Source organism: Schistocerca gregaria, chromosome 7, assembly GCF_023897955.1.
Source record: "Schistocerca gregaria isolate iqSchGreg1 chromosome 7, iqSchGreg1.2, whole genome shotgun sequence".
Lineage (NCBI taxonomy): Eukaryota > Metazoa > Arthropoda > Insecta > Orthoptera > Acrididae > Schistocerca > Schistocerca gregaria.
Window position 1 is genome coordinate 271,561,631 of NC_064926.1, and position 21,145 is coordinate 271,582,775.

General features: G+C 45.6%; 1 protein-coding gene across 1 annotated transcript in view; it reads right to left on the reverse strand.

Annotated features, from left to right (window-relative positions):
* Positions 1–21,145, reverse strand: part of LOC126281559 (regulator of hypoxia-inducible factor 1-like) — a 222,054-nt gene that overhangs the window by 92,417 nt on the left and 108,492 nt on the right. The window contains exons 9-10 of the mRNA XM_049980630.1: positions 9,114–9,307; positions 2,054–2,180 (exon numbers count right to left, since the gene is read on the reverse strand). Coding sequence (XP_049836587.1) covers positions 2,054–2,180; positions 9,114–9,307 — 321 coding nt within the window. The remainder of the gene's footprint in view (positions 1–2,053; positions 2,181–9,113; positions 9,308–21,145) is intronic.

Genomic DNA, 21,145 nt, shown 5'->3' on the forward strand with positions numbered 1-21,145 from the left:
TAATCACTCAGAAAGGGTAATTAGTGAAGATTCAAAAAAGACTAAGGTAAATCTTTTTTATAATTATACAAGGAGAGACGAGGACACCGCAGACAAGATGGCAAGACATTGCAGCAGCAACAATTTCATATTCAATGTTCCTTTTCTACTTTCTAAACTGGAAAAAGAATTTAATAAATCGGAGAAGAGTTTTTCTCACTAATTTAGGTCTTTAATTAATAAGGCTTGATATAGGTAGACGGGCCCGTACTTTGTACGGGCTTTAGGAGCCAGTAATTATGGCAATGGAAAGCATGACACAACGGAACCCTAGCGCATTATGGAACCTTCACCATCGACAGCAGAGCCAGAAATACGTGGACGGTCCACCTATGCTGCCAACAATCTGCATCTAAAAAGCTCAAGTTCAACAAGTTGGGAATATCAACTGTTATCTACTTTCCGAACGGCAAACGCGTCTGTGGAAAACAACGTAAGACGACAGAGTTGTATGGAAAAGGAGACAGTAAATTCTGTTTACTTCATGTAGTGAACTGAAATTAAATAGTTGTTTTTTATAAGAGAACACATTTGTGAACGTTACTGGAAAAAGTATACAAAGTGAATTTTATGATTTGATACGAGGGTGAATCAAATGAAAACCTTAAATATTTTTTAAATTATACTTATTGTGCAGAAGTGGTACAAAGCTGTATCACTTTTCAACATAATCTCGCCCACGCTTGATGCAAGTCCTCCAGCGCTTACGAAGTGAATAAATTCCTTTAGAAAAAAATTCTTTTGGTAGACCACGCAAACACTCATGCAACGCGTGGCGTACCTCTTCATCAGAACGGAACTTCTTTCCTCCCACTGCGTCTTTGAGTGGTCCAAACATATGGAAATCACTTGGGGCAAGGTCTGGTGAGCCATTCCTTGCTCGCTCTCTTCGTTTCCGTTTGGTGGAAGTGAACCTAGGTTTCGTCCCCAGTAACGATTCTTTCAAAGAAGCCAACACCTTCTCGTTCAAAGCGGCAAAGAAGTTCTTCACAAGCATCAACACGTCGTTCTCTCATTTCAGGAGTCAGCTGCCGTGGCACCCATCTTGCAGACACTTTGTGAAACTGGAGCACATCATGCACAATGTGGTGCTGACCCATGACTAATCTGTAAACATACTGCAATGTCATTCAGTGTCACTCCGCGGTTTTTCTTCAGTATGGCTTCAGCTGCCGCAATGTTCTGTGGAGTCACAACTCGTTGTGCCTGACCTGGACGAGGAGCATCATCCACTGAAGTCACACCATTTGCGAACTTCCTACTCCATTCGTAGACTTGCTGCTGTGACAAACATGCATCACCATACTGAACCTTCATTCGTCGATGAATTTCAATAGGTTTCACACCTTCACTAGGCAAAAAGCGAATAACAGAACGCTGTTCTTCCCTGGTGCAAGTCGCAAGTGGGGTGGCCATCTTTGTACAGATACTGCGACGGTATGTTTGTATCTGCACTATGCTACTACCTACAGGCCATTCTGCACGCTGTTTGTGGCACGCTTACCAACTTACAGGATAACGGCGCGAAATTTCTATTTGTGGTTGCAAATTTAAAGTTTTTATTTGACTCACCCTCGTAGTTTTGTCCCTATTATAATTTAATTTTTTATTATCGAGTGTATCAAAATAATATCTAAGTAGTTTTATGTGTTCTCAGTAGTGTTAGAAGTAAATGAACTTGCATTATGACAAATTAAATTGCCATTTTTTTCTGATCCTTCCCCTTCGATAAACATGTATCAAATTACCTTGGTAATGCTAGTATTAAATCTGAACTTCTTTTATTTTGTGCGAACGATGATGAACCTAACTATCTTAAAGGATTCAAATATAATGTTAAATACTCGTCTGTAATTGCCTCTTGCAAGGATTTATCCAATATGCGAAAAAATAGTTTCAGGTGAATGCGTCGTAAAACTAATGCATCATTGGAAGAATTGGTACGTATTTCTACTCATTTTTTGTATATGGTAATGAGTTTACTCAAGTGAGAACATGAATGAAAGCTACCAACCTTTGAGAAGGCGACAGTGGGAGACCTACGTAGCGCGTACCCCAGGAGAAGACCCATCACGTAGACGGTGGCGCGATGGGTAGGCAGCGTGTACGACAGGTCGGCGGTCCGGAACAGCTGTGATACGCTGCACCGTTAAGAAGATCATCATCAGCAGAGCAGGACAACGAGGACGCGCAGCAACTGTAGTGTACTACTTCCAGAACAAGAACACATGTTACGCACAGTTGTACCATCTAGTAAGAGAAAGGGTACAAGTAAACCTGGCAAAGACGGACGTCAAATCGCGCTTCATCTGACAGACGTACACAACACAGAAGATAAAGTCACTGGGACAGTGGGCAGATTACACCTTGCAATTTGGTAACAGCAGTGTAAAAGTATAATAATGATGGTGCATTTAGCTTAGAGATATACGAAGAAATGTTGTTATTGATTCTGAAAGTAAGTCAACTCATTAACCAGAGAAAACCTAAAGCAGGATTCCCAAACGTTGATCTGAAAACCTGTCCTCCGGAATGCGAGTCCAGTGTCTCAGCACTACGCCAGACCACTCACTGGGAAGGTGAAGTATGGGAAAAATTCTAAAAGGATACAGTGATTGAAATATCAAGAGTAAATCTTTGAAGATGTTGAGTATATCAGGCAGCAAGAGAGAGGACCGAGCGAGGTGGCGCAGTGGTTAGCACACTGGACTCGCATTCGGGAGGACAACGGTTGAATCCCGTCTCCAGCCATCCTGATTTAGGTTTTCCGTGATTTCCCTAAATCGTTTCAGGCAAATGCCGGGATGGTTCCTTTGAAAGTGCATGGCCGATTTCCTTCCCCATCCTTCCCTAACCCGAGCTTTCGCTCCGTCTCTAATGACCTTGTTGTCGTCGGGACGTTAAACAACACTAACCTAACCTAACAGGTAGCAAGACAAAAAGATTAACACAAGGAAGGAAACGTAATGCGACGGCTATTCGGAAAGTAGGGTCCGATCGGTCGCAAAATGGCAATCAAAGTGAAAATCAAAAACGTTTCATTTGCAAAAGTTAACTACATCTTCCGGCTACTTCTCTACATAGCTGTCGCTCCGTCAGAGGCCTTTCTATTATCGTCGTACCAACGTTCAATGCCCTCGTCATTGAAGGCAGCCACCTGTGCTTTCTGCCAATACTCTACACTGATCTGCAGCTTATTGTCTGTGCCAAAATGTAGTCTTCAAAGCTAGCGGTTCATGTGAGCATAGATGAAAATCAGTGGGAGACAAGTCTGAACAGCATGGTGGGTGACCAAACACTTCCATCGAAAATACTACAGGGGCGTCCTCATTGCCCTGCATCATGCGACCGATAATTGTGACGAAGAACGAAATGCTTGACAGTTATGTTGTGTGTACTCCATGAAACCAGACACTCATCCTGGATGCAGACAATGTTTTGTAGGCATCTTTAAGAGCTCATTGTGCTTTGAGATTCGAAATCAGCGACGTGATGCCATCGACAAGCATACTAGAGACACTGTCCAACACATCTATGCAAAGCTCCATCGCATTTTCAGAATAGTTTCCATTTCGTAACTGATCGGACCTTGCTTTCAGAATAGCCCTCGTATATCGACCAGACAAAGCGACCAGCTTGCTGCACAAATACAGTAGTTACCTAATGTCGAAGTTGCAGGTACCTATGCAGTTTTGGACTAACAACCCCCCCCCCCCCCCTCCCTCCAACCTCCAAAGCCATTGTCGTATGTCTGAGTCGTTGTGAACTCAAGTTGTCCGACTGGAGCGAAAGAAGATGTAAGGACGCTTTTCGATTGCTGAGGTGACAAAACGACACGTCCACAAAACATGGGAAGTTAACAGCTAACGGGGAAGACAGACAAGCAAAGGAATGGCTTTTATTATTAACCTCCTTTGCTGTAGTGTGTGGTCCTTCTGCATCATGAATTGAAGGTGGTAGTCAATGTTTGGTAACTTTGTTGACAAATTATTTCACTAGCGAGATGAATAACGTGAGCTTGTGTGAGATACATTTACATGCCTATGTAGATTTCTTGTTACTGCCAGACAGTAAAGCAGACTTTAAACTACGAGACCCTAAAGTGTACACTTCACTAGGAGATACCACAGTAGAGACACTTCAGTGACAACTTTTCCGAGACCTAGGTTTTGAGTGTTTCCATCACTAACGCTGGACGTCCCAGCTCAGGCCGTAGCTGGGAAACACGTTTTATGTCTCACCCCCGCACGGAGGCGCTACAGTCGACTCCGTGGCCAGTGCCAACGACACAGCACGCGACAGTGCAGGTCTTGTTGCAGAGACCATCTCTGATTGGGAGAGAGTTACTGTTTCAGACAATTAAGATACTTTGCAAATGCGAATTTAAATATAGTCAAGCTCTCGAAACCACATAGCAACGTTAAGGACTTTGCTGGGTATTTTTCCATCGAGGTACTCATTTCCCGTCTGGCCCGTATGTATCCAGGCAAATCAATTGGTGCGACTTCACAAGTAGGTTACGGCGCCCTGTTTACCTTGAGCCCCGACCCGAACGCTGCAGCTGCGACGCCAACATCCCAGTCACTGTTTAGTAAGTTAGTTTCATTGTACCACTCGCGTGAATGTCCGTCTGCTGAAATTCCGTTTGTCTCTTACTAACCACAGGAAACATCCTCGTAAAGACCCTAGTGATAACAGGCTTCGTTAGTAGTAATGGAAAGCGTTCAAGTATTTTGCAATACATATCGGTTAAATATTTAATAGCTATGTTCCAAAAAACGTTTGCTTCTGAGGATAATTCTTTGTGATAGATTAACTACATTACTGCAGCTGACGCTCCCAATCGCTTTATTTGCTATGCAAATGTCACACTCAAAATGAAATAATAAACGTAGCTAAATTTCGAAGCAGGCGTAACTAAAGGAGAGATGGGTGCCGACTACATCAAAATGAAAGAGACGTTAAAGAAAACAGAAGGATCTCTAAAAAAAATAAACAATTCGTTGTCAAGCCAGTACTAAGCAAATAAGGAAGAATCGAAAGGTGGAAGGATTATATAGAAGAGGTGCACAATAGAAATAAACTTGAAGGTAATATTGTAGAAAGGGATGAGAAAGCAGTTGAAGATGAGATGGGAGAAATGATACTGTGAGAAAAATTTGACAGATCACTGTAAGATGTAAGTTAAAAGAAGGCCCCTAAAGCAGAAGGTATTCCTTCAGAATTATTGAGCTCATTGGGAGGACCAGCCGTGACAAACTATTCCAACTAGTGTGTAAGGTATATGAGACAAGTGATACATCCTCAAATTTCAAGGTGAATATGAGAGTCCCATTTCGCCAGATAGCAAGTGCTGACAGGTGTGAATATTATTGAAATTTCAGTTTAATAAATAATGCTTACAAAATACTGGCGCGAATTACTTACAGAAGAATGGAGAGACTGGCAGTAACCGGTCACAGGAAGAACAGCACAGGATCCAGAGAAACATAAGAAAACGTGAGGCAACACTGGCGCTATGAACTGCCTTAGAAAATAGTTTAAACGAATACAAACTTACATTTGTAGGTTTTATAGATTTAGCGAAACTTTTTGACAGTGTTGATTCGAACACACTCTTTGAAATTCTGAAGGCAGCAGGGCTAAAACATAGGGAGCGAAAGTACAACTTGTACGTAAAACAGACTACAGTTACAATAGTCGAAGGACATTAAAGGGAAGTAGAAGTTGAGAAGTGAGTGAGACAGGGTGTAGCATTCTTACTCAATCCGTACGCTGAAAAAGCAATAAAGGAAACTAAATTGAAATTTCGGAATGGAATGAAAGTTCAGCAAGAAGTAAAACTTGTGCTGTTTGCCTTTGACATTGTAATTCTGTCACATACGGCAAAGGATTTGGAAGAACAGTTGAATAAAAATTGAACAAGTGTGATGGAATGTATTTCAATTAAATCAGGAAATAATGAGAGAAAGATTAGGAAATAAGTTTGAAAGTAGTAGATGAGTTTTGCTGTGTGGGTGGCAGAATAACTGATGATGATCAAACTAGAGAGGATGTAAAATTCAAATTAGCTCGAGGAAAGAATTTCTGGAAAAAAGGAATTTGTTCACATCGCCGCGCGGCTCACCCTGTCGTTGGTTCGATTCCTTCCCTCCGGCATGGGTGTGTATGTTGCCTGCAGCGTAAGATAGTTTAATCTAGATTAAGTAGTGCGTAAGCCTAGGAACCGATGGCCTCAGCAGTTTGGTCCCATATTCCTTACCAAAAATTTCCAAATTGTTCACATCGAATGTAAGTTTAAGTGTTAGGAAGTCTTTTCTGATGGTAATTATCTGGAGAGTAGCCTTGTACGGAAGTGGAGCATGAACAATAAGTACTTTAGAGACAAAGAGAATAGAAGCTTTTGAAATGTAGTGTCACCGAAGAATTCTGAAGATTAAATGAGTAAATCGAGTAGCTAATGAGGCGGTACTGAATCGAATTGGGAGAAAAGATATTTATGGTACAATTCGGGATCAGTTGATGGGACACATCTTCACCTTTCAAGCAATGGTCGATTTGGTAATGGTGGAGAGTGATAAGCGTAAAAATTGTGGAGGGAGCCCAAACTGCGAAAACAGTAAGCAGGTTGAAATGGATGTAGGTTCCGGTAGGCGTGTACAGATGAAGAGGATGCACAGGTTAGAGTAGTGTCGAAACCACAACAACGCAGCACGCAGCAACGCAGCACGTCAACTCCTCAATCCAATCACACAATTGATCTGATAGTCCGTATGCTCTTACTTTGTTCATTAAACGACTGTGGGGAACTGTGTCAAACGCCTTGCGGAAGTCAAGAAACACGGCATCTACCTGTGAACCCGTGTCTAAGGCCCTCTGAGTCTCGTGGACGAATAGCGCGAGCTGGGTTTCACACGATCGTCTTTTTCGAAACCCATGCTGATTCCTACAGAGTAGATTCCTAGTCTCCAGAAAAGACATTATACTCGAACACAACACGTGTTCCAAAATTCTACAACTGATCGACGTCAGAGATATAGGTCTATAGTTCTGCACATCCGTTCGACGTCCCTTCTTGAGAACGGGGATGACCTGTGCCCTTTTCCAATCCTTTGGAACGCTTCGCTCTTCTAGAGACCTACGGTACACCGCTGCAAGAAGGGGGGCAAGTTCCTTCGCGTACTCTGTGTAAAATCGAACTGGTATCCCATCAGGTCCAGCGGCCTTTCCTCTTTTGAGCGATTTTAATTGTTTCTCTATCCCTCTGTCGTCTACTTCGATATCTACCATTTTGTCAACTGTGCGACAATCTAGAGAAGGAAGCACAGTGCAGTCTTCCTCTGTGAAACAGCTTTGGAAGAAGACATTTAGTAATTCGGCCTTTAGTCTGTCATCCTCTGTTTCAGTACCATTTTGGTCACAGAGTGTCTGGACATTTTGTTTTGATCCACCTACCGCTTTGACATAGGACCAAAATTTCTTAGGATTTTCTGCCAAGTGAGTACATAGAACTTTACTCTCGAATTCATTGAAAGCCTCTCGCATAGCCCTCCTCACACTACATTTCGCTTCGCGTAATTTTTGTTTGTCTGCAAGGCTTTGGCTATGTTTATGTTTGCTGTGAAGTTCCCTTTGCTTCGGCAGCAGTTTTATAACTCGGTTGTTGTACCACGGTGGCTCTTTCCCATCTCTTACGATCTTGCTTGGCACATACTCATCTAACGCATATTGTACCATGGTTTTGAACTTTGTCCACTGATCCTCAACACTATCTGCACTTGAGACAAAACTTTTGTGTTGAGCCGTCAGGTACTCTGTAATCTGCTTTTTGTCACTTTTGCTAAACAGAAAAATCTTCCCACCTTTTTTAATATTTCTATTTACGGCTGAAATCATCGACGCAGTAACCGCTTTATGATCGCTGATTCCCTGTTCTGCATTAACTGAACAGGGAATCAGCGATCATAAAGCGGTTACTGATTGGATTGAGGAGTTCCTAGATAACAGAACGCAGCACGTCATTCTCAATGGAGAGAAGTCTTCCGAAGTAAGAGTGATTTCAGGTGTGCCGCAGGGGAGTGTCATAGGACCGTTGCTATTCACAATATACATAAATGACCTGGTGGATGACATCGGAAGTTCACTGAGGCTTTTTGCAGATGATGCTGTGGTGTATCGAGAGGTTGCAACAATGGAAAATTGTACTGAAATGCAGGAGGATCGGCAGCGAATTGACGTATGGTGCACGGAATGGCAATTGAATCTCAATGTAGCGAAGTGTAATGTGATGCGAATACATAGAAAGATAGGTCCCTTATCATTTAGCTACAAAATAGCAGGTCAGCAACTGGAAGCAGTTAATTCCATAAATTATCTGGGAGTACTCATTAGGAGTGATTTAAAATGGAATGATCATATAAAGTTGATCGTCGGTAAAGCAGATGCCAGACTGAGATTCATTGGAAGAATCCTAAGGAAATGCAATCCGACAACAAAGGAAGTAGGTTACAGTACGCTTGTTCGCCCAATGCTTGAATACTGCTCAGCAGTGTGGGATCCGCACCAGGTGGGGTTGATAGAGGAGATAGAGAGGATTCAACGGAGAGCAGCGCGCTTCGTTACAGGATCATTTAGTAATTGCGAAAGCGTTACGGAGATGATAGATAAACTCCAGTGGAAGACTCTGCAGGAGAGACGCTCAGTAGCTCGGTACGGGCTTTTGTTAAAGTTTCGAGAACATACCTTCACCGAGGAGTCAAGCAGTATATTGCTCCCTCCTACGTATATCTCGCGAAGAGACCATGAGGATAAAATCAGAGAGATTAGAGCCCACACAGAAGCATACCGACAATCCTTCTTTCCACGTACAATACGAGACTGGAATAGAAGGGAGAACCGATAGAGGTACTCAGGGTGCCCTCCGCCACACACCGTCAGGTGGCTTGCGGAGTAGGATGTAGATGTAGATGTAGATGTAGATAAAATTTCATCACTATCGTGTCTAAAAAGTCATCAGGCTGGCTGTTTAAAAATAAATGCACGTATAAACTAGACCTGATATGTCACGTACTTACTTGGCACCAAAGTAGATGACTGTGGACAGCCGCTGTGTGTAGGTGACGTACGCCCTGAGCACGGTGGAGGCACCTGCGACGGCCGCCAGCGAGTACAGGCCGATGCGAGGCCAGCGCCACAGCAAGTAAAGGAGCGGCAGGCCCGCCACGAACAGCTGCATGTCGATGCCCAGCTGGTGCGTGTGCGTCAGGCACTGCAACCACGGGAAGGTCCAATCTTGATGGTGGTCGTGGCTACAGCTGCCAGCGAATGCAGGTAGGGGCAGCTATTTCACCTCCAATGCTACAGCGAACAGCTTTGTGTTGAGAAACAGCTGACGTATATGTGTGACCCACTTTGTCACAGTGTCTTCACAGTTAGAGTCTTATTAATACACTACTTGCCATTAAAATTGCTACACCACGAAGAAGACGTGCTACAGACGTGAAATTTAACCGACAGGAAGAAGATGCTGTGATACGCAAATTATTAGCTTTTCAGATTATTCACACAAGGTTGGCGCCGGTGGCGACACCTACAGCGTGCTGACATGTGGAAAGTTTCTAACCGATTTCTCAAACACAAACAGCACTTGACAGAAGTTGCCTGGTGAAACATCGTTGTGATGCCTCTTGATAAATGTCGGATTGTAGCCTATCGCGATTGCGGTTTATCGTATCGCGACACTGCTGTTCGCATTGGTCGAGATCCAATGACTGTTAGCAGAATATGGAATCGCTGGGTTCAGGAGGGTAATACGGAACGCCATGCTGGATCCCAACGGCCTCGTATCGCTAGCAGTCGAGATGACAGGCATCTTATCCGCATGGCTGTAACGGATCGTGCAGCCACGTCTCGATCCATGAGTCAACAGATGGGGACGTTTGCAAGACGACAACCATCTGCACGAACAGTTCGACGACCTTTGCAGCAGCGTGGACTTCAGCTCGGAGACCATGGCTGCGGTTACCCTTGACGCTGCATCACAGACAGGAGCGCCTGCTATGGTGTACTCAACGACGAACCTGGGAGCACGATTAGCTAAACGTCATTTTTTCGGATGAATCCAGGTTCTGTTTACAGCATGATGATGATGCATCCGTGTTTGGCGACATCGCTGTGAACGCACATTGGAAGCGTGTATTCGTCATCGCCATACTGGCGTATCACCCGGCGTGATTGTATGGGGTGCCATTGGTTACACGTCTCGGTCACCTGTTGTTCGCATTGACGGCACTTTGAACTGTGGACGTTACATTTCAGATATGGTACGACACATGGCTCTACCCTTCATTCGATCCCTGCGAAAACCTACATTTCAAAAGGATAATGCACGACCGTATGTTGCAGGTCCTGTAAAGGCCTTTCTGGATACAGAAAATGTTCAAATGTAATCACATGTCAGTTCTAATATAATATATTTGTCCAATGAATACCCGTTTATCATCTGTATTTCTTCTTGGTGTAGCAATTTTAATGGCCAGTAGTGTATATGACATAGATGGTATACCGATTCGCGTCCATCGCCAAATGTGGTTACGGAGAATGTTCTACCTACAGGACACGACATCAAGAAATACATGAGGTTATTTAGTCTGTCTAGTGGAATATTTTAGTATCAAATAAATGAATACTAGACACTGCCATTTTCAACAGTTGTTGTTGGACATGAGGTTGTGTTCTACGCAGAAGTTTAAATTTTTATTGAAATAATCAGCGACCAGTTACACAAAAGTAGTGTTATTCCCCTACCTGTCTCAAGCACCCAGCGCACTTCTTCAAAATGTCCAAATGTGTGTGAAATCTTATGGGACTTAGCTGCTAAGGTCATCAGTCTCTAAGCTTACACACTACTTAACCTAAATTATCCTAAGGACAAACACACACACCCATGCCCGAGGGAGGACTCGATCCACCATCGGGACCAGCCGCACAGTCCACGACTGCAGCGCCCAAGACCGCTCGGCTAATCCCGCGTGGCCGCACTTCATCAAAAGGTTACAATAACTGTATTATCTGCGAGAGTCATGCAACAATTGTAACCTCCTGAAGAAGAGTTTCGATGCTGAAATTTGCAAAGGAAATAAAATTTCTTTGGTGCAGCTGGTTGCTGGTTATTTCAATAAACAGCAATACAGTAGCTGAAGATGGATAAAATTCTAAATTCGTAAATATTTCGGGATCTACACATTTATGCGCTGCATAATACACTGGCGGAAAAAGTCGCAACACCAAAAAATAATTAATGTAGGGTAATGAAATTTCGGGAACAAATTTCTCTGTGTAACGCATTTAAGTGATTAACATTGCAGGATCAAAGGTTAATGTAAGCGCAATGTAAGCCATTCCAAATGTGAAATACTGGTACATTAACAACTGGCGAAACCGCTAGAATGCTGTATTAAGCAGGCATACTTGCATGCATTGTGTTGTACTGGTGCCGGATGTCAGTTTGAGGGATGCAGTTCCATGCCTGTAGCACTTGGTAGGTCAATACATGGTCGGTTAATTCTGGTTGTAAACAACGCTGGAATTGGCCTCCGGTGATGTCCTTTATGTGCTCGATTGGAGACAGGTCTGATGATGGAGCAGGCCAAGGCAATATGTCGACACTCTATAGCGCATGTTGGGTTACAACAACGGCATGTGGGCGACCATTATCCGTCCGAAAACACCCCCCGGAATGGTGGCAGCACAACAGCTCGAATCACCAGACTGATGTACAAATCTGCAGTCGTGGTGTGTGTGAGTGCTCCTGCGACCATACGAAATCGAATCTCAGACCACAACTCCAAGTATAGGTCCAGTCGTCTCGCACGCAGACATTCTGGGTGCAGGCCCTCAATTGGCCTCCTCCTGACCGACAAAACGTCATCACTGGGAGCGAGGCAGAACCAGCAGTAACTAGAAAATACAAGAGACCTACACTCTGTCCTTCGGCTCTCGTTTTAGACCTCTGAAGTCGTAAATTGCAGTCGTTTGGGGTCAGTGGAATGCACTCTACGGAGTGTCTGGCTCAGAGCGATCTTTGAAGTAACCGATTTGTAACAGGGTGTTGCGTCACTGTGGTGCCAACTGCTGCTCAAACTGCTGCTGCAGGAGCAGTACGATGCGGATTTCCCTCTGACAAGGGAGGTCACGTCGGTTGGAACGCAGATTTACTGCAAACTTCGTACACTCGTAGTACTCCATGAGGACCTCAAAATGTGTAAACAGTAGCGCGTACTTCTCAAGCGTTATTGAGAAAATCGCAAGATAATTTTAGTCTTCCAATATATACTTGAGCGTGGCTAATTTTACCACGAAGCTGCGGCAGCCGAGTGGTAACCGTTCAAATCCCGTAACCGCTGGATCGAGTACCGACGGTCAGTATTTTTTCTTCAAAACAGTCATTTTCTTTACTATTTATATTACAAATAATAGCCGGCCGCGGTGGTCTCGCGATTCTAGGTGCGCAGTCCGGAACCGTGAGACTGCTACGGTCGCAGGTTCGAATCCTGCCTCGGGCATGGATGTGTGTGATGTCCTTAGGTCAGTTAGGTTTAAGTAGTTCTACGTTCTAGGGGACTGATGACCACAGCAGTTGAGTCCCATAGTGCTCAGAGCCATTTGAACCATTTTTTTTTTCACAAATGATATAATGGAAAAAATACGTGTAATCGGATGAACTTTTATTAAATTTACAATGTTATTTGGCAGTCTACAAATTTTTACTATCACAAATAATATAATATTCATAACTTTATGTTTTCCATGTTTTAACGAAAAATACCGTCGTGCAACTCGTAATGTCGAAAGGCGAAAATTAATTGTACATCTTTCGAAAGCCGTGTGTGCCTGTCAAAACTTGCAGGTAACAGGTAGTTTCGGGCTCCTTCCAGGTATAAGGGATTTCTCAGATCGCGGACAAGCATACATTTTCAGTATCACTTTATGCGTTTGGTCGTTTACTAGTCGATAGTTATGAATAATATATTATTTGTGATAGTAAAAAATTGTAGACAGCCAAATAACATTATAAATTTAGTAAACGTTCATCCGATTACACGCAGTTTTCCCATTATATCAATTGTAATATTTTTCCCATTATATCAGTTTAATACAAATAGTAAGGGAAATGACTGTGTTGAAAATAAAAAAAGAAACTGACGAACACCACTTTTTCGATCGATCCAGCGATTACGGGGGTTGAACGCTAACTACTATTTTTTTTTTTTTAAATCTCATTTTGTTCGTTTTCGTTCGTTGTATCTGCTCGGCGCGGACGTCGAAAGACACCCGATTCAGTTCATTGTTGATCCATTAACTCAGTTTCTTTTTTTTTTTTTAATTACAGACGGTAGCTAGCCCTCTGACCGAACACGATGAGTAACGTGCCGGCGGCCACTCGCCTGCCGCCGCTTCATGGTAAAACTGGCCACGTGCAGGTATACGTTTGATTACCAAATTATCTTGCGGTTTCCTCAACAACGCTTGAGAAGTACGCGCTGCTGCTTACACATTTTGGGGTCCTCATGGAGTACTACGAGTGTACGAAGTCTGCAGTAAATCCGCGTTCCAAACGTCGCGGCCTCCCCTTGTGAGTAGTGCCGCTTTGTCGTCCGGAGCCCAGTACATTCTCGTGACCAGCGAACCTGCAGTCGTATACAGTGGCTACATTCCTCCCAGGAATTTCTGCAATGTTGCAGAAGGAACATCCAACTTCCCGCAGTCATATTGCACGACCTCCTTCAAACTTAGTGAGGTGTTGATGATAAAGTCTTTGTCACCTTAAAGGTATTCTTGACTAACATCAGCACACCATATCCGTTCTCAAAGGTCACTAACGCTCACGACCATTGCAGGCTGTATTTAAAGAAAGCCTTATTTGCGTCCTTTTAGTGACGTTACTGGCGTGAAATTTGAATATACACTCCTGGAAATTGAAATAAGAACACCGTGAATTCATTGTCCCAGGAAGGGGAAACTTTATTGACACATTCCTGGGGTCAGATACATCACATGATCACACTAACAGAACCATAGGCACATAGACACAGGCAACAGAGCATGCACCATGTCGGCACTAGTACAGTGTATATCCACCTTTCGCAGCAATGCAGGCTGCTATTCTCCCAATGGAGACCATCGTAGAGATGCTGGATGTAGTCCTGTGGAACGGCTTGCCATGCCATTTCCACTTAGCGCCTCAGTTGGACCAGCGTTCGTGCTGGACGTGCAGACCGCGTGACACGACGCTTCATCCAGTCCCAAACATGCTCAATGGGGGACAGATCCGGAGATCTTGCTGGCCAGGGTAGTCGACTTACACCTTCTAGAGCACGTTGGGTGGCACGGGATACATGCGGACGTGCATTGTCCTGTTGGAACAGCAAGTTCCCTTTCCGGTCTAGGAATGGTAGAACGAGGGGTTCGATGACGGTTTGGATTTACCGTGCACTATTCAGTGTCCCCTCGACGATCACCAGAGGTGTACGGCCAGTGTAGGAGATCGCTCCCCACACCATGATGCCGGGTGTTGGCCCTGTGTGCCTCGGTCGTATGCACTCCTGATTTTGGCGCTCACCTGCACGGCGCCAAACACGCATACGACCATCATTGGCACCAAGGCAGAAGCGACTCTCATCGCTGAAGACGACACGTGTCAATTCGTCCCTCCATTCACGCCTGTCGCGACACCACTGGAGGCGAGCTGCACGATGTTGGGGCGTGAGCGGAAGACGGTCTAACGGTGAGCGGGACCGTAGCCCAGCTCCATGGAGACGGTTGCGAATGGTCCTCGCCGATACCCCAGGAGCAACAGTGTCCCTAATTTGCTGGGAAGTGGCGGTGCGGTCCCCTACGGCACTGCGTAGGATCCTACGGTCTTGGCGTGCATCCGTGCGTCGCTGCGGTCCGGTCCCAGGTCGACGGGCACGTGCACCTTCCGCCGACCACTGGCGACAACATCGATGTACTGTGGAGACCTCACTCCCCACGTGCTGAGCAATTCGGCGGTACGTCCACCCGGCCTCCCGCATGCCAACTATACGCCCTCGCTCAAAGTCCGTCAACTGCACATACGGTTCACGTCCACGCTGTCGCGGCATGCTACCAGTGTTAAAGACTGCGATGGAGCTCCGTATGCCACGGCAAACTGGCTGACACTGACGGCGGCGGTGCACAAATGCTGCGCAGCTAGCGCCATTCGACGGCCGACACCGCGATTCCTGGTGTGTCCGCTGTGCCGTGCGTGTGATCATTGCTTGTACAGCCCTCTCGCAGTGTCCGGAGCAAGTATGGTGGGTCTGACACACTGGTGTCAATGTGTTCTTTTTTCCATTTCCAGGAGTGTACATCATCTTTCACACGTTAAACACACCGTTTACTATAGTTTACGTCGCACAACTCCTTTTTGTTGCGATTTTTTTCGTCGGTATATATACTGTTCGGAATACAGGGTGAAAAGAATTTAAACGGACAAACTCTGGGAGGCTGTAGGGCACATCAAAAGAAATATTTTTCCGTAATGTCATTTTCTCCTATGAGAATTATTTTAACCGGTGGAGGCCGTATTACGTACTACGTAGCGCACCACAACGGACGAGCTGCACAGTGGGTTTATCAACAACAATAACCTAATCCCCGTATCCAGCCTCATACGACCTTTGCTGCTGTGTACCAACGTCTGGGTGAGACCGAGTCATTTAGCAGATTACCTGGACAGGGACGCCGCCGCACGGTAAGAACGCTGCAATTTGAGGAAGCGGTCATGCAGCATGTGGAGCGGGATCCTTCAATGAGCACTCTGGCAATTGCACGTAACATGGGGACGAATCAGACGAATGTAAGAACTGTCCTTCGAGAGCAGCTGTTACGTCCATTTCACTTACAAAATGTTCACAACCTGGAACCAGTTGATTATCGACCCAGAGCACAGTTTTCGCAGTGGAACAGTGTGAAATGCATCCTACATTTCCATCCGCTGTGTTGTTTACCGATGAAGCAACGTTCGGGCGTGATGGAGTCTTCAACATGCACAATTTGCATGTCTGGAGTGAGGATAACCCACAGGCCACAGTTACTAGCGCTCATCAAGTGCGGTTCTTCGTTAATGTGTGGGTCGGTGTTGTTGAGGACTGTTTAACTGGGCCGTCTCTGCTACCTAGGCCATTAAATGGCAGGCACTATCACAATTTTCTAGCCAGAGCATTGCCAGAATTGCTGGAAGACCTTCTGCTCTCTACAAGACAACGCATGTCGTTCCAATATGACGGGGCGCAGGTACATTCCGGTCGTTGCGTGCGTCGATTCCTGGACCGACGGTTCCCAGAAACGTGGATTGGCAGAGGTGGTCCTGTACCATGGCCTGCTCGATCCCGAGATATGTCCCCTCTGGACTTTTTGTGTGGGGAGAGATGCGCAATCTTGTTTACGCAACTCCTGTTGCATCAGAAGAGGATCTGGTTGCCTCGATAGTAGCAGCAGTAGGAACAATTCGGGATACTCCTGGGGCTTTTGCCCGTGTCAGACAGAACATCATCCGACGGTGTAACCTTTGTTTACATGTCAATGGAGGCATTTCTGAAAATCTACTGTAATAGAAATTCGGTTGTCTTAATGTGTTGTCTCTTGGTCATAAAAAAATGGAAGAGTGTTCGTTTGTTTAAATAATTTGCCGCCAGAGGAATCTTCTTCTACCGGTTTAAAGGCTCCTCATAGGAAAAAACGACATCAGGGGAAAATATTTGTTTTGATGTCCTCTACAACCTCCAAGAGTTTGTCGGTTTAAATACTTTTCACCCTGTATATTGGTGATTCTTCGGGTGCAGAATTGTATGGTGTGTAAAATGTTAAATATTTTGAGAACTATTTATATGACAAGTGGACAGTCTGCTGCAACAGTAGCCGGAACCGCATGTGACGTCACGAAACGAGAGCAGAGGACGCAAGGCAGTAACACGTCGAGCAGTAACAGGCGCCGCGTGCCGGCCCGCAGAGTCCCAGCACAGACCGGCGGAGCCTAGTAAAGTCCCACGCAACTAACGCGGGCCGAGAGAGCGTTTGTCGCCGTCCCGGAGCCCAGGGCTCGGCGCGCTTTTAAGCGGCGCCGGTGATTCTAATTTGCGCTCTCGACATCGGTCTGTGTTGCCTCCGCAGCGCGTCGGGGCCAAAAGATTTCATTACGCGACTCCGGCAGAACATTTCCGTAACTCGAGCGCGGCTCCAGAACACTGAGCCGGCTCCAGGAATTAGAGGGCGTATTAAGGCGTGTAATTGCTCGCGCGCCCGCTATAATATTGCACTCAAACAGCGGCTTTGTGCAGAGGAACGGGTTAAGGGGGCAGGGATGGGTGGGGGTGGGGGGGAGGGCGGAGCGAAAGAGGAAGAGGATGGGGGTGGAACAGCGGCCAGCATCCGCTTAGCACACACAGCGGCCAACTCCGCCCCCACTGACGCCACGAACAAGCGCCAAATGGCGTCCGCTCTCCATCTGGGTGGAGCGGAGCCCAGCGATTTACACTGCAAGCGCGCACCCGCTTTTTGGGTCTGAATGTCTGTCTCACTCTCGTAGAAGTGGACGTGAGACTGCTGTTCCGCAAAAGCGTAAACTGCTGCAAAACGTTGGAAGTTGCGTTGCAGACATCACACCTGTTCTTACATTATCATTTTTTTTATCGGCATTTCAATATCCCGCATACGGACATCCACGTAAATAAATCACAATTACGAGAGCGTGCCGAAAAGTAAAGACCCTGAATCGTTTATGCGAAAACTTTCGACGTTTTTTGTAAAAAAAAAAAAACAGACGTTATTAACATTGTACATTGTGATATTACTGGCTGGGTAGCCGGGAGCGCTAATCCGCTGCTTCCTGGACTCGGGTAGAAACGCCGGCCCCGGATCGAATCCGCCCGGTGGATTAACGACAAGGGCCGGTATGCCGGCCAGCCTGGATGTGGGTTTTAGGCGGTTTTCCACATCCCGCTAGGTGAATACCGGGCTGGTCCCCAAGTTCCCCTCATTTAAACGACTAGCAGACATTTGAAAACGTTCGCACTATCTCATGACTTACAATAGACGCAGACAGCTGGGGTACACTACTTCCGTCCTAGGGGGTTCGGGGTAGCGTCAGGAATGGCATCTGGCCACCCTCTGCCATTAACACTGCCAAATCCGTAACGTTGGAGCTGGACAAAGGCCCCGAGAAAGAAAGAAAGAAAGATTGTGATATTCCTCGCACTGGCCACCGGTATTTTATTTTGCTAGAAGCTCGCCTTGATGCTGCTTGATACACGTGAAGTAGCATAGGGTACAAAAGTGGAGTGAGATACAAGCGACAGATGGTACGGTATGTACCAGTCCCGTGGGAGAGTCCACGAACTGTACTGAACTTGCTTCTGATTGGTTGACACGTTCGGGTGCTAGGCGCCAAAACGCCTAAGTTCTCTTATTAATTATTTATATTAAATTTCAGCTTCCAGTTGCATAAGCAAATAAACTTTACATAGGTTTCGGCTGTAATAATGTAGCCTTCTTCCGAAGTGTCACAATATAAAATTAAAACATGCCAGATATCGACCTTGTCAAACTTAAAATGTTAGTACTACATTACTGCGTCACTTCTACTAACGTTTTGCCGATAGGCCACACAAACGGGCCAGACAGGTGGGCCGCGGGCGCTGAGTCGTAACTGGGCGCCGCAGCCAGCGACGCAATGAGCTCAGCTGGTGGTAGCGCGCATGCGCGTGCGGAGTAATACTGACTTAAAACCAGTAAATGTTATTCCTGCTGATTCCACACAGAAAATGGCCTTTTTCTTACAGACAGTGAGAGAGGTAGAGTGCGATCTGAGAGATTGGTCAGTAAAATGAGTTGAGATACACTACTGGCAATTAAAATTACTACACCAAGAAGAACTGCACATGATAAACGGGTAATCATTGGACAAATATACTAGAACTGGCATGTGATTACATTTTCAAGCAATTTCGGTGCATAGATCCTGAGAAATCAGTACACAGAACAACCACCTCTAGCCGTAATAACGGCCTTGATACGCCTGGGCATTGAGTCAAACAGAGCTTGGATGATTCACTGTTCAAAGTGCCGTCAATGCGAACAAGAGGTGACCGAGACGTGTAACCATGCAGCTTCAACACGATACCACAGTTCATCAAGAGTAGTGGACTGGCGTATTGTGACGAGCCAGTTGCTCGGCCACCATTGACCAGACGTTTTCAATTGGTGAGAGATCTGGAGAATGTGCTGGCTAGGGCAGCAGTCGAACATTTTCTGTATCCAGAAAGGCCAGTACAGGACCTGCAAGAAGCGGTCGTGCATTATCCTGCTGAAATGTAGGGTTTTGCAGGGATCGAATGAAGGGTAGAGCCACGGGTCGTAACACATCTGAAATGTAACGTCCACTGTTCAAATTGCCGTCAATGCGAGCAAGAGGTGACCGAGACGTGTAACCAATGGCACCCCATACCATCACGCCGGGTGATACGCCATTATGGCGATGACGAACACACGCTTCCAATGTGCGTTCACCGCGATGTCGCCAAACACGGATCCAACAATCATGATGCTGTAAACAGAACCTGGATTCGTCAGATAAAATGACGTTTTGCCATTCATGCACCCAGGTTCGTCGTTGAGTACACCATCGCAGGCGCTCCTGTCTGTGATGCAGCGTCAAGGGTAAACGCAACCATGGTCTCCGAGCTGATAGTCCATGCTGCTGCAAACGTCGTCGAACTGTTCGTGCAGATGGTTGTTGTATTGCAAACGTCCCCATCTGTTGACTCAGGAATCGAGACGTGGTTGCACGATCCGTTACAGCCATGCGGACAAGATGCCTGTCATCTCGACTGCTAGTGATACGAGGCCGTTGGGATGCAGCACGGCGTTCCGTATTACCCTCCTGAACCCAGTGATTCCGTATTCTGCTAACAGGCACTGGATCTCGACCAACGCGAGCACCAATGTCGTTATACGATAATCCGCAATCGCGATAGGCTACAATCCGATCTTTATCCAAGTCGGAAACGTGATGGTACGCATTTCTCCTCCTTACACGCGGCATCACAACACCGTTTCACAAGGTAACGTTGGTCAGCTGCTGTTTGTGTATAAGAAATCGATCGGAACTTTCCTCATGTCAGCATGTTGTAGGTGTCGCCACCGGCGCCAACCTTGTGTGAATGCTCTGATAAGCTAATCTTTTGTTTATCAGAGCATCTTATTCCTGTCGGTTAAATTTCACGTCTGTAGCACATCATCTTCGTGGTGAAGCGAGTTTAATGGCCAGTAGTGTAAATATGAACTTGCTTGAGTGTGTGTGTGTGTGTGTGTGTGTGTGTGTGTGTGTTTATCATAGATTTTGGTTTTTGTGTCGTGCATCTTATTTTTCAGACATTTCTCCAATAGCTGCTCCGAATGTTATGACATACACTAAACACTTCAGTTTCAGTTCTCTATTAAGATATATCAGATAAAAATTAAATTTCAAACTATATCTACAGTGACGGAAAAAATCACATGACCAAAAACTAATTAAGGGAGAGTAATTGAATTTCGGGAATACAGTGGTGTAGGTAACATACGTAAATGATTAACACTGCAAAGCCTCAGGTTAACTTAAGCGCAAGATACATCATTGCAAATAGGGGATTCTGGTACATTAATAACAGGTGTAACCGTTAGAATGTCGAATGCAAGCACGCAGAAATGCATGCATATTGCTTTACAGATGCCGAATGACAGTTTGTGGAACAGAATTCCGTACCTTCTGCACTTGGTCGGTCAATACAGGGATGAGTAATGCTCTTTGGGGATGACACTCGAGTTGTCGTCCGATGATGTCCCACATGTGCTCCCTTGAAGACAGATCTGGTGATCGGCAAGGCAACAGTGGTATGTATGTGAGCATTATCCCGTGGAAAACACCACTACATGCGTGGAATAATCACGAGAGTGCTCTTACACTGCCGGCCGCTGTGGCGGAGCGGTTCTAGGCGCTTCAGTCTGGAACCGCGCTGCTGCTACGGTCGCAGGTTCGAATTCTGCC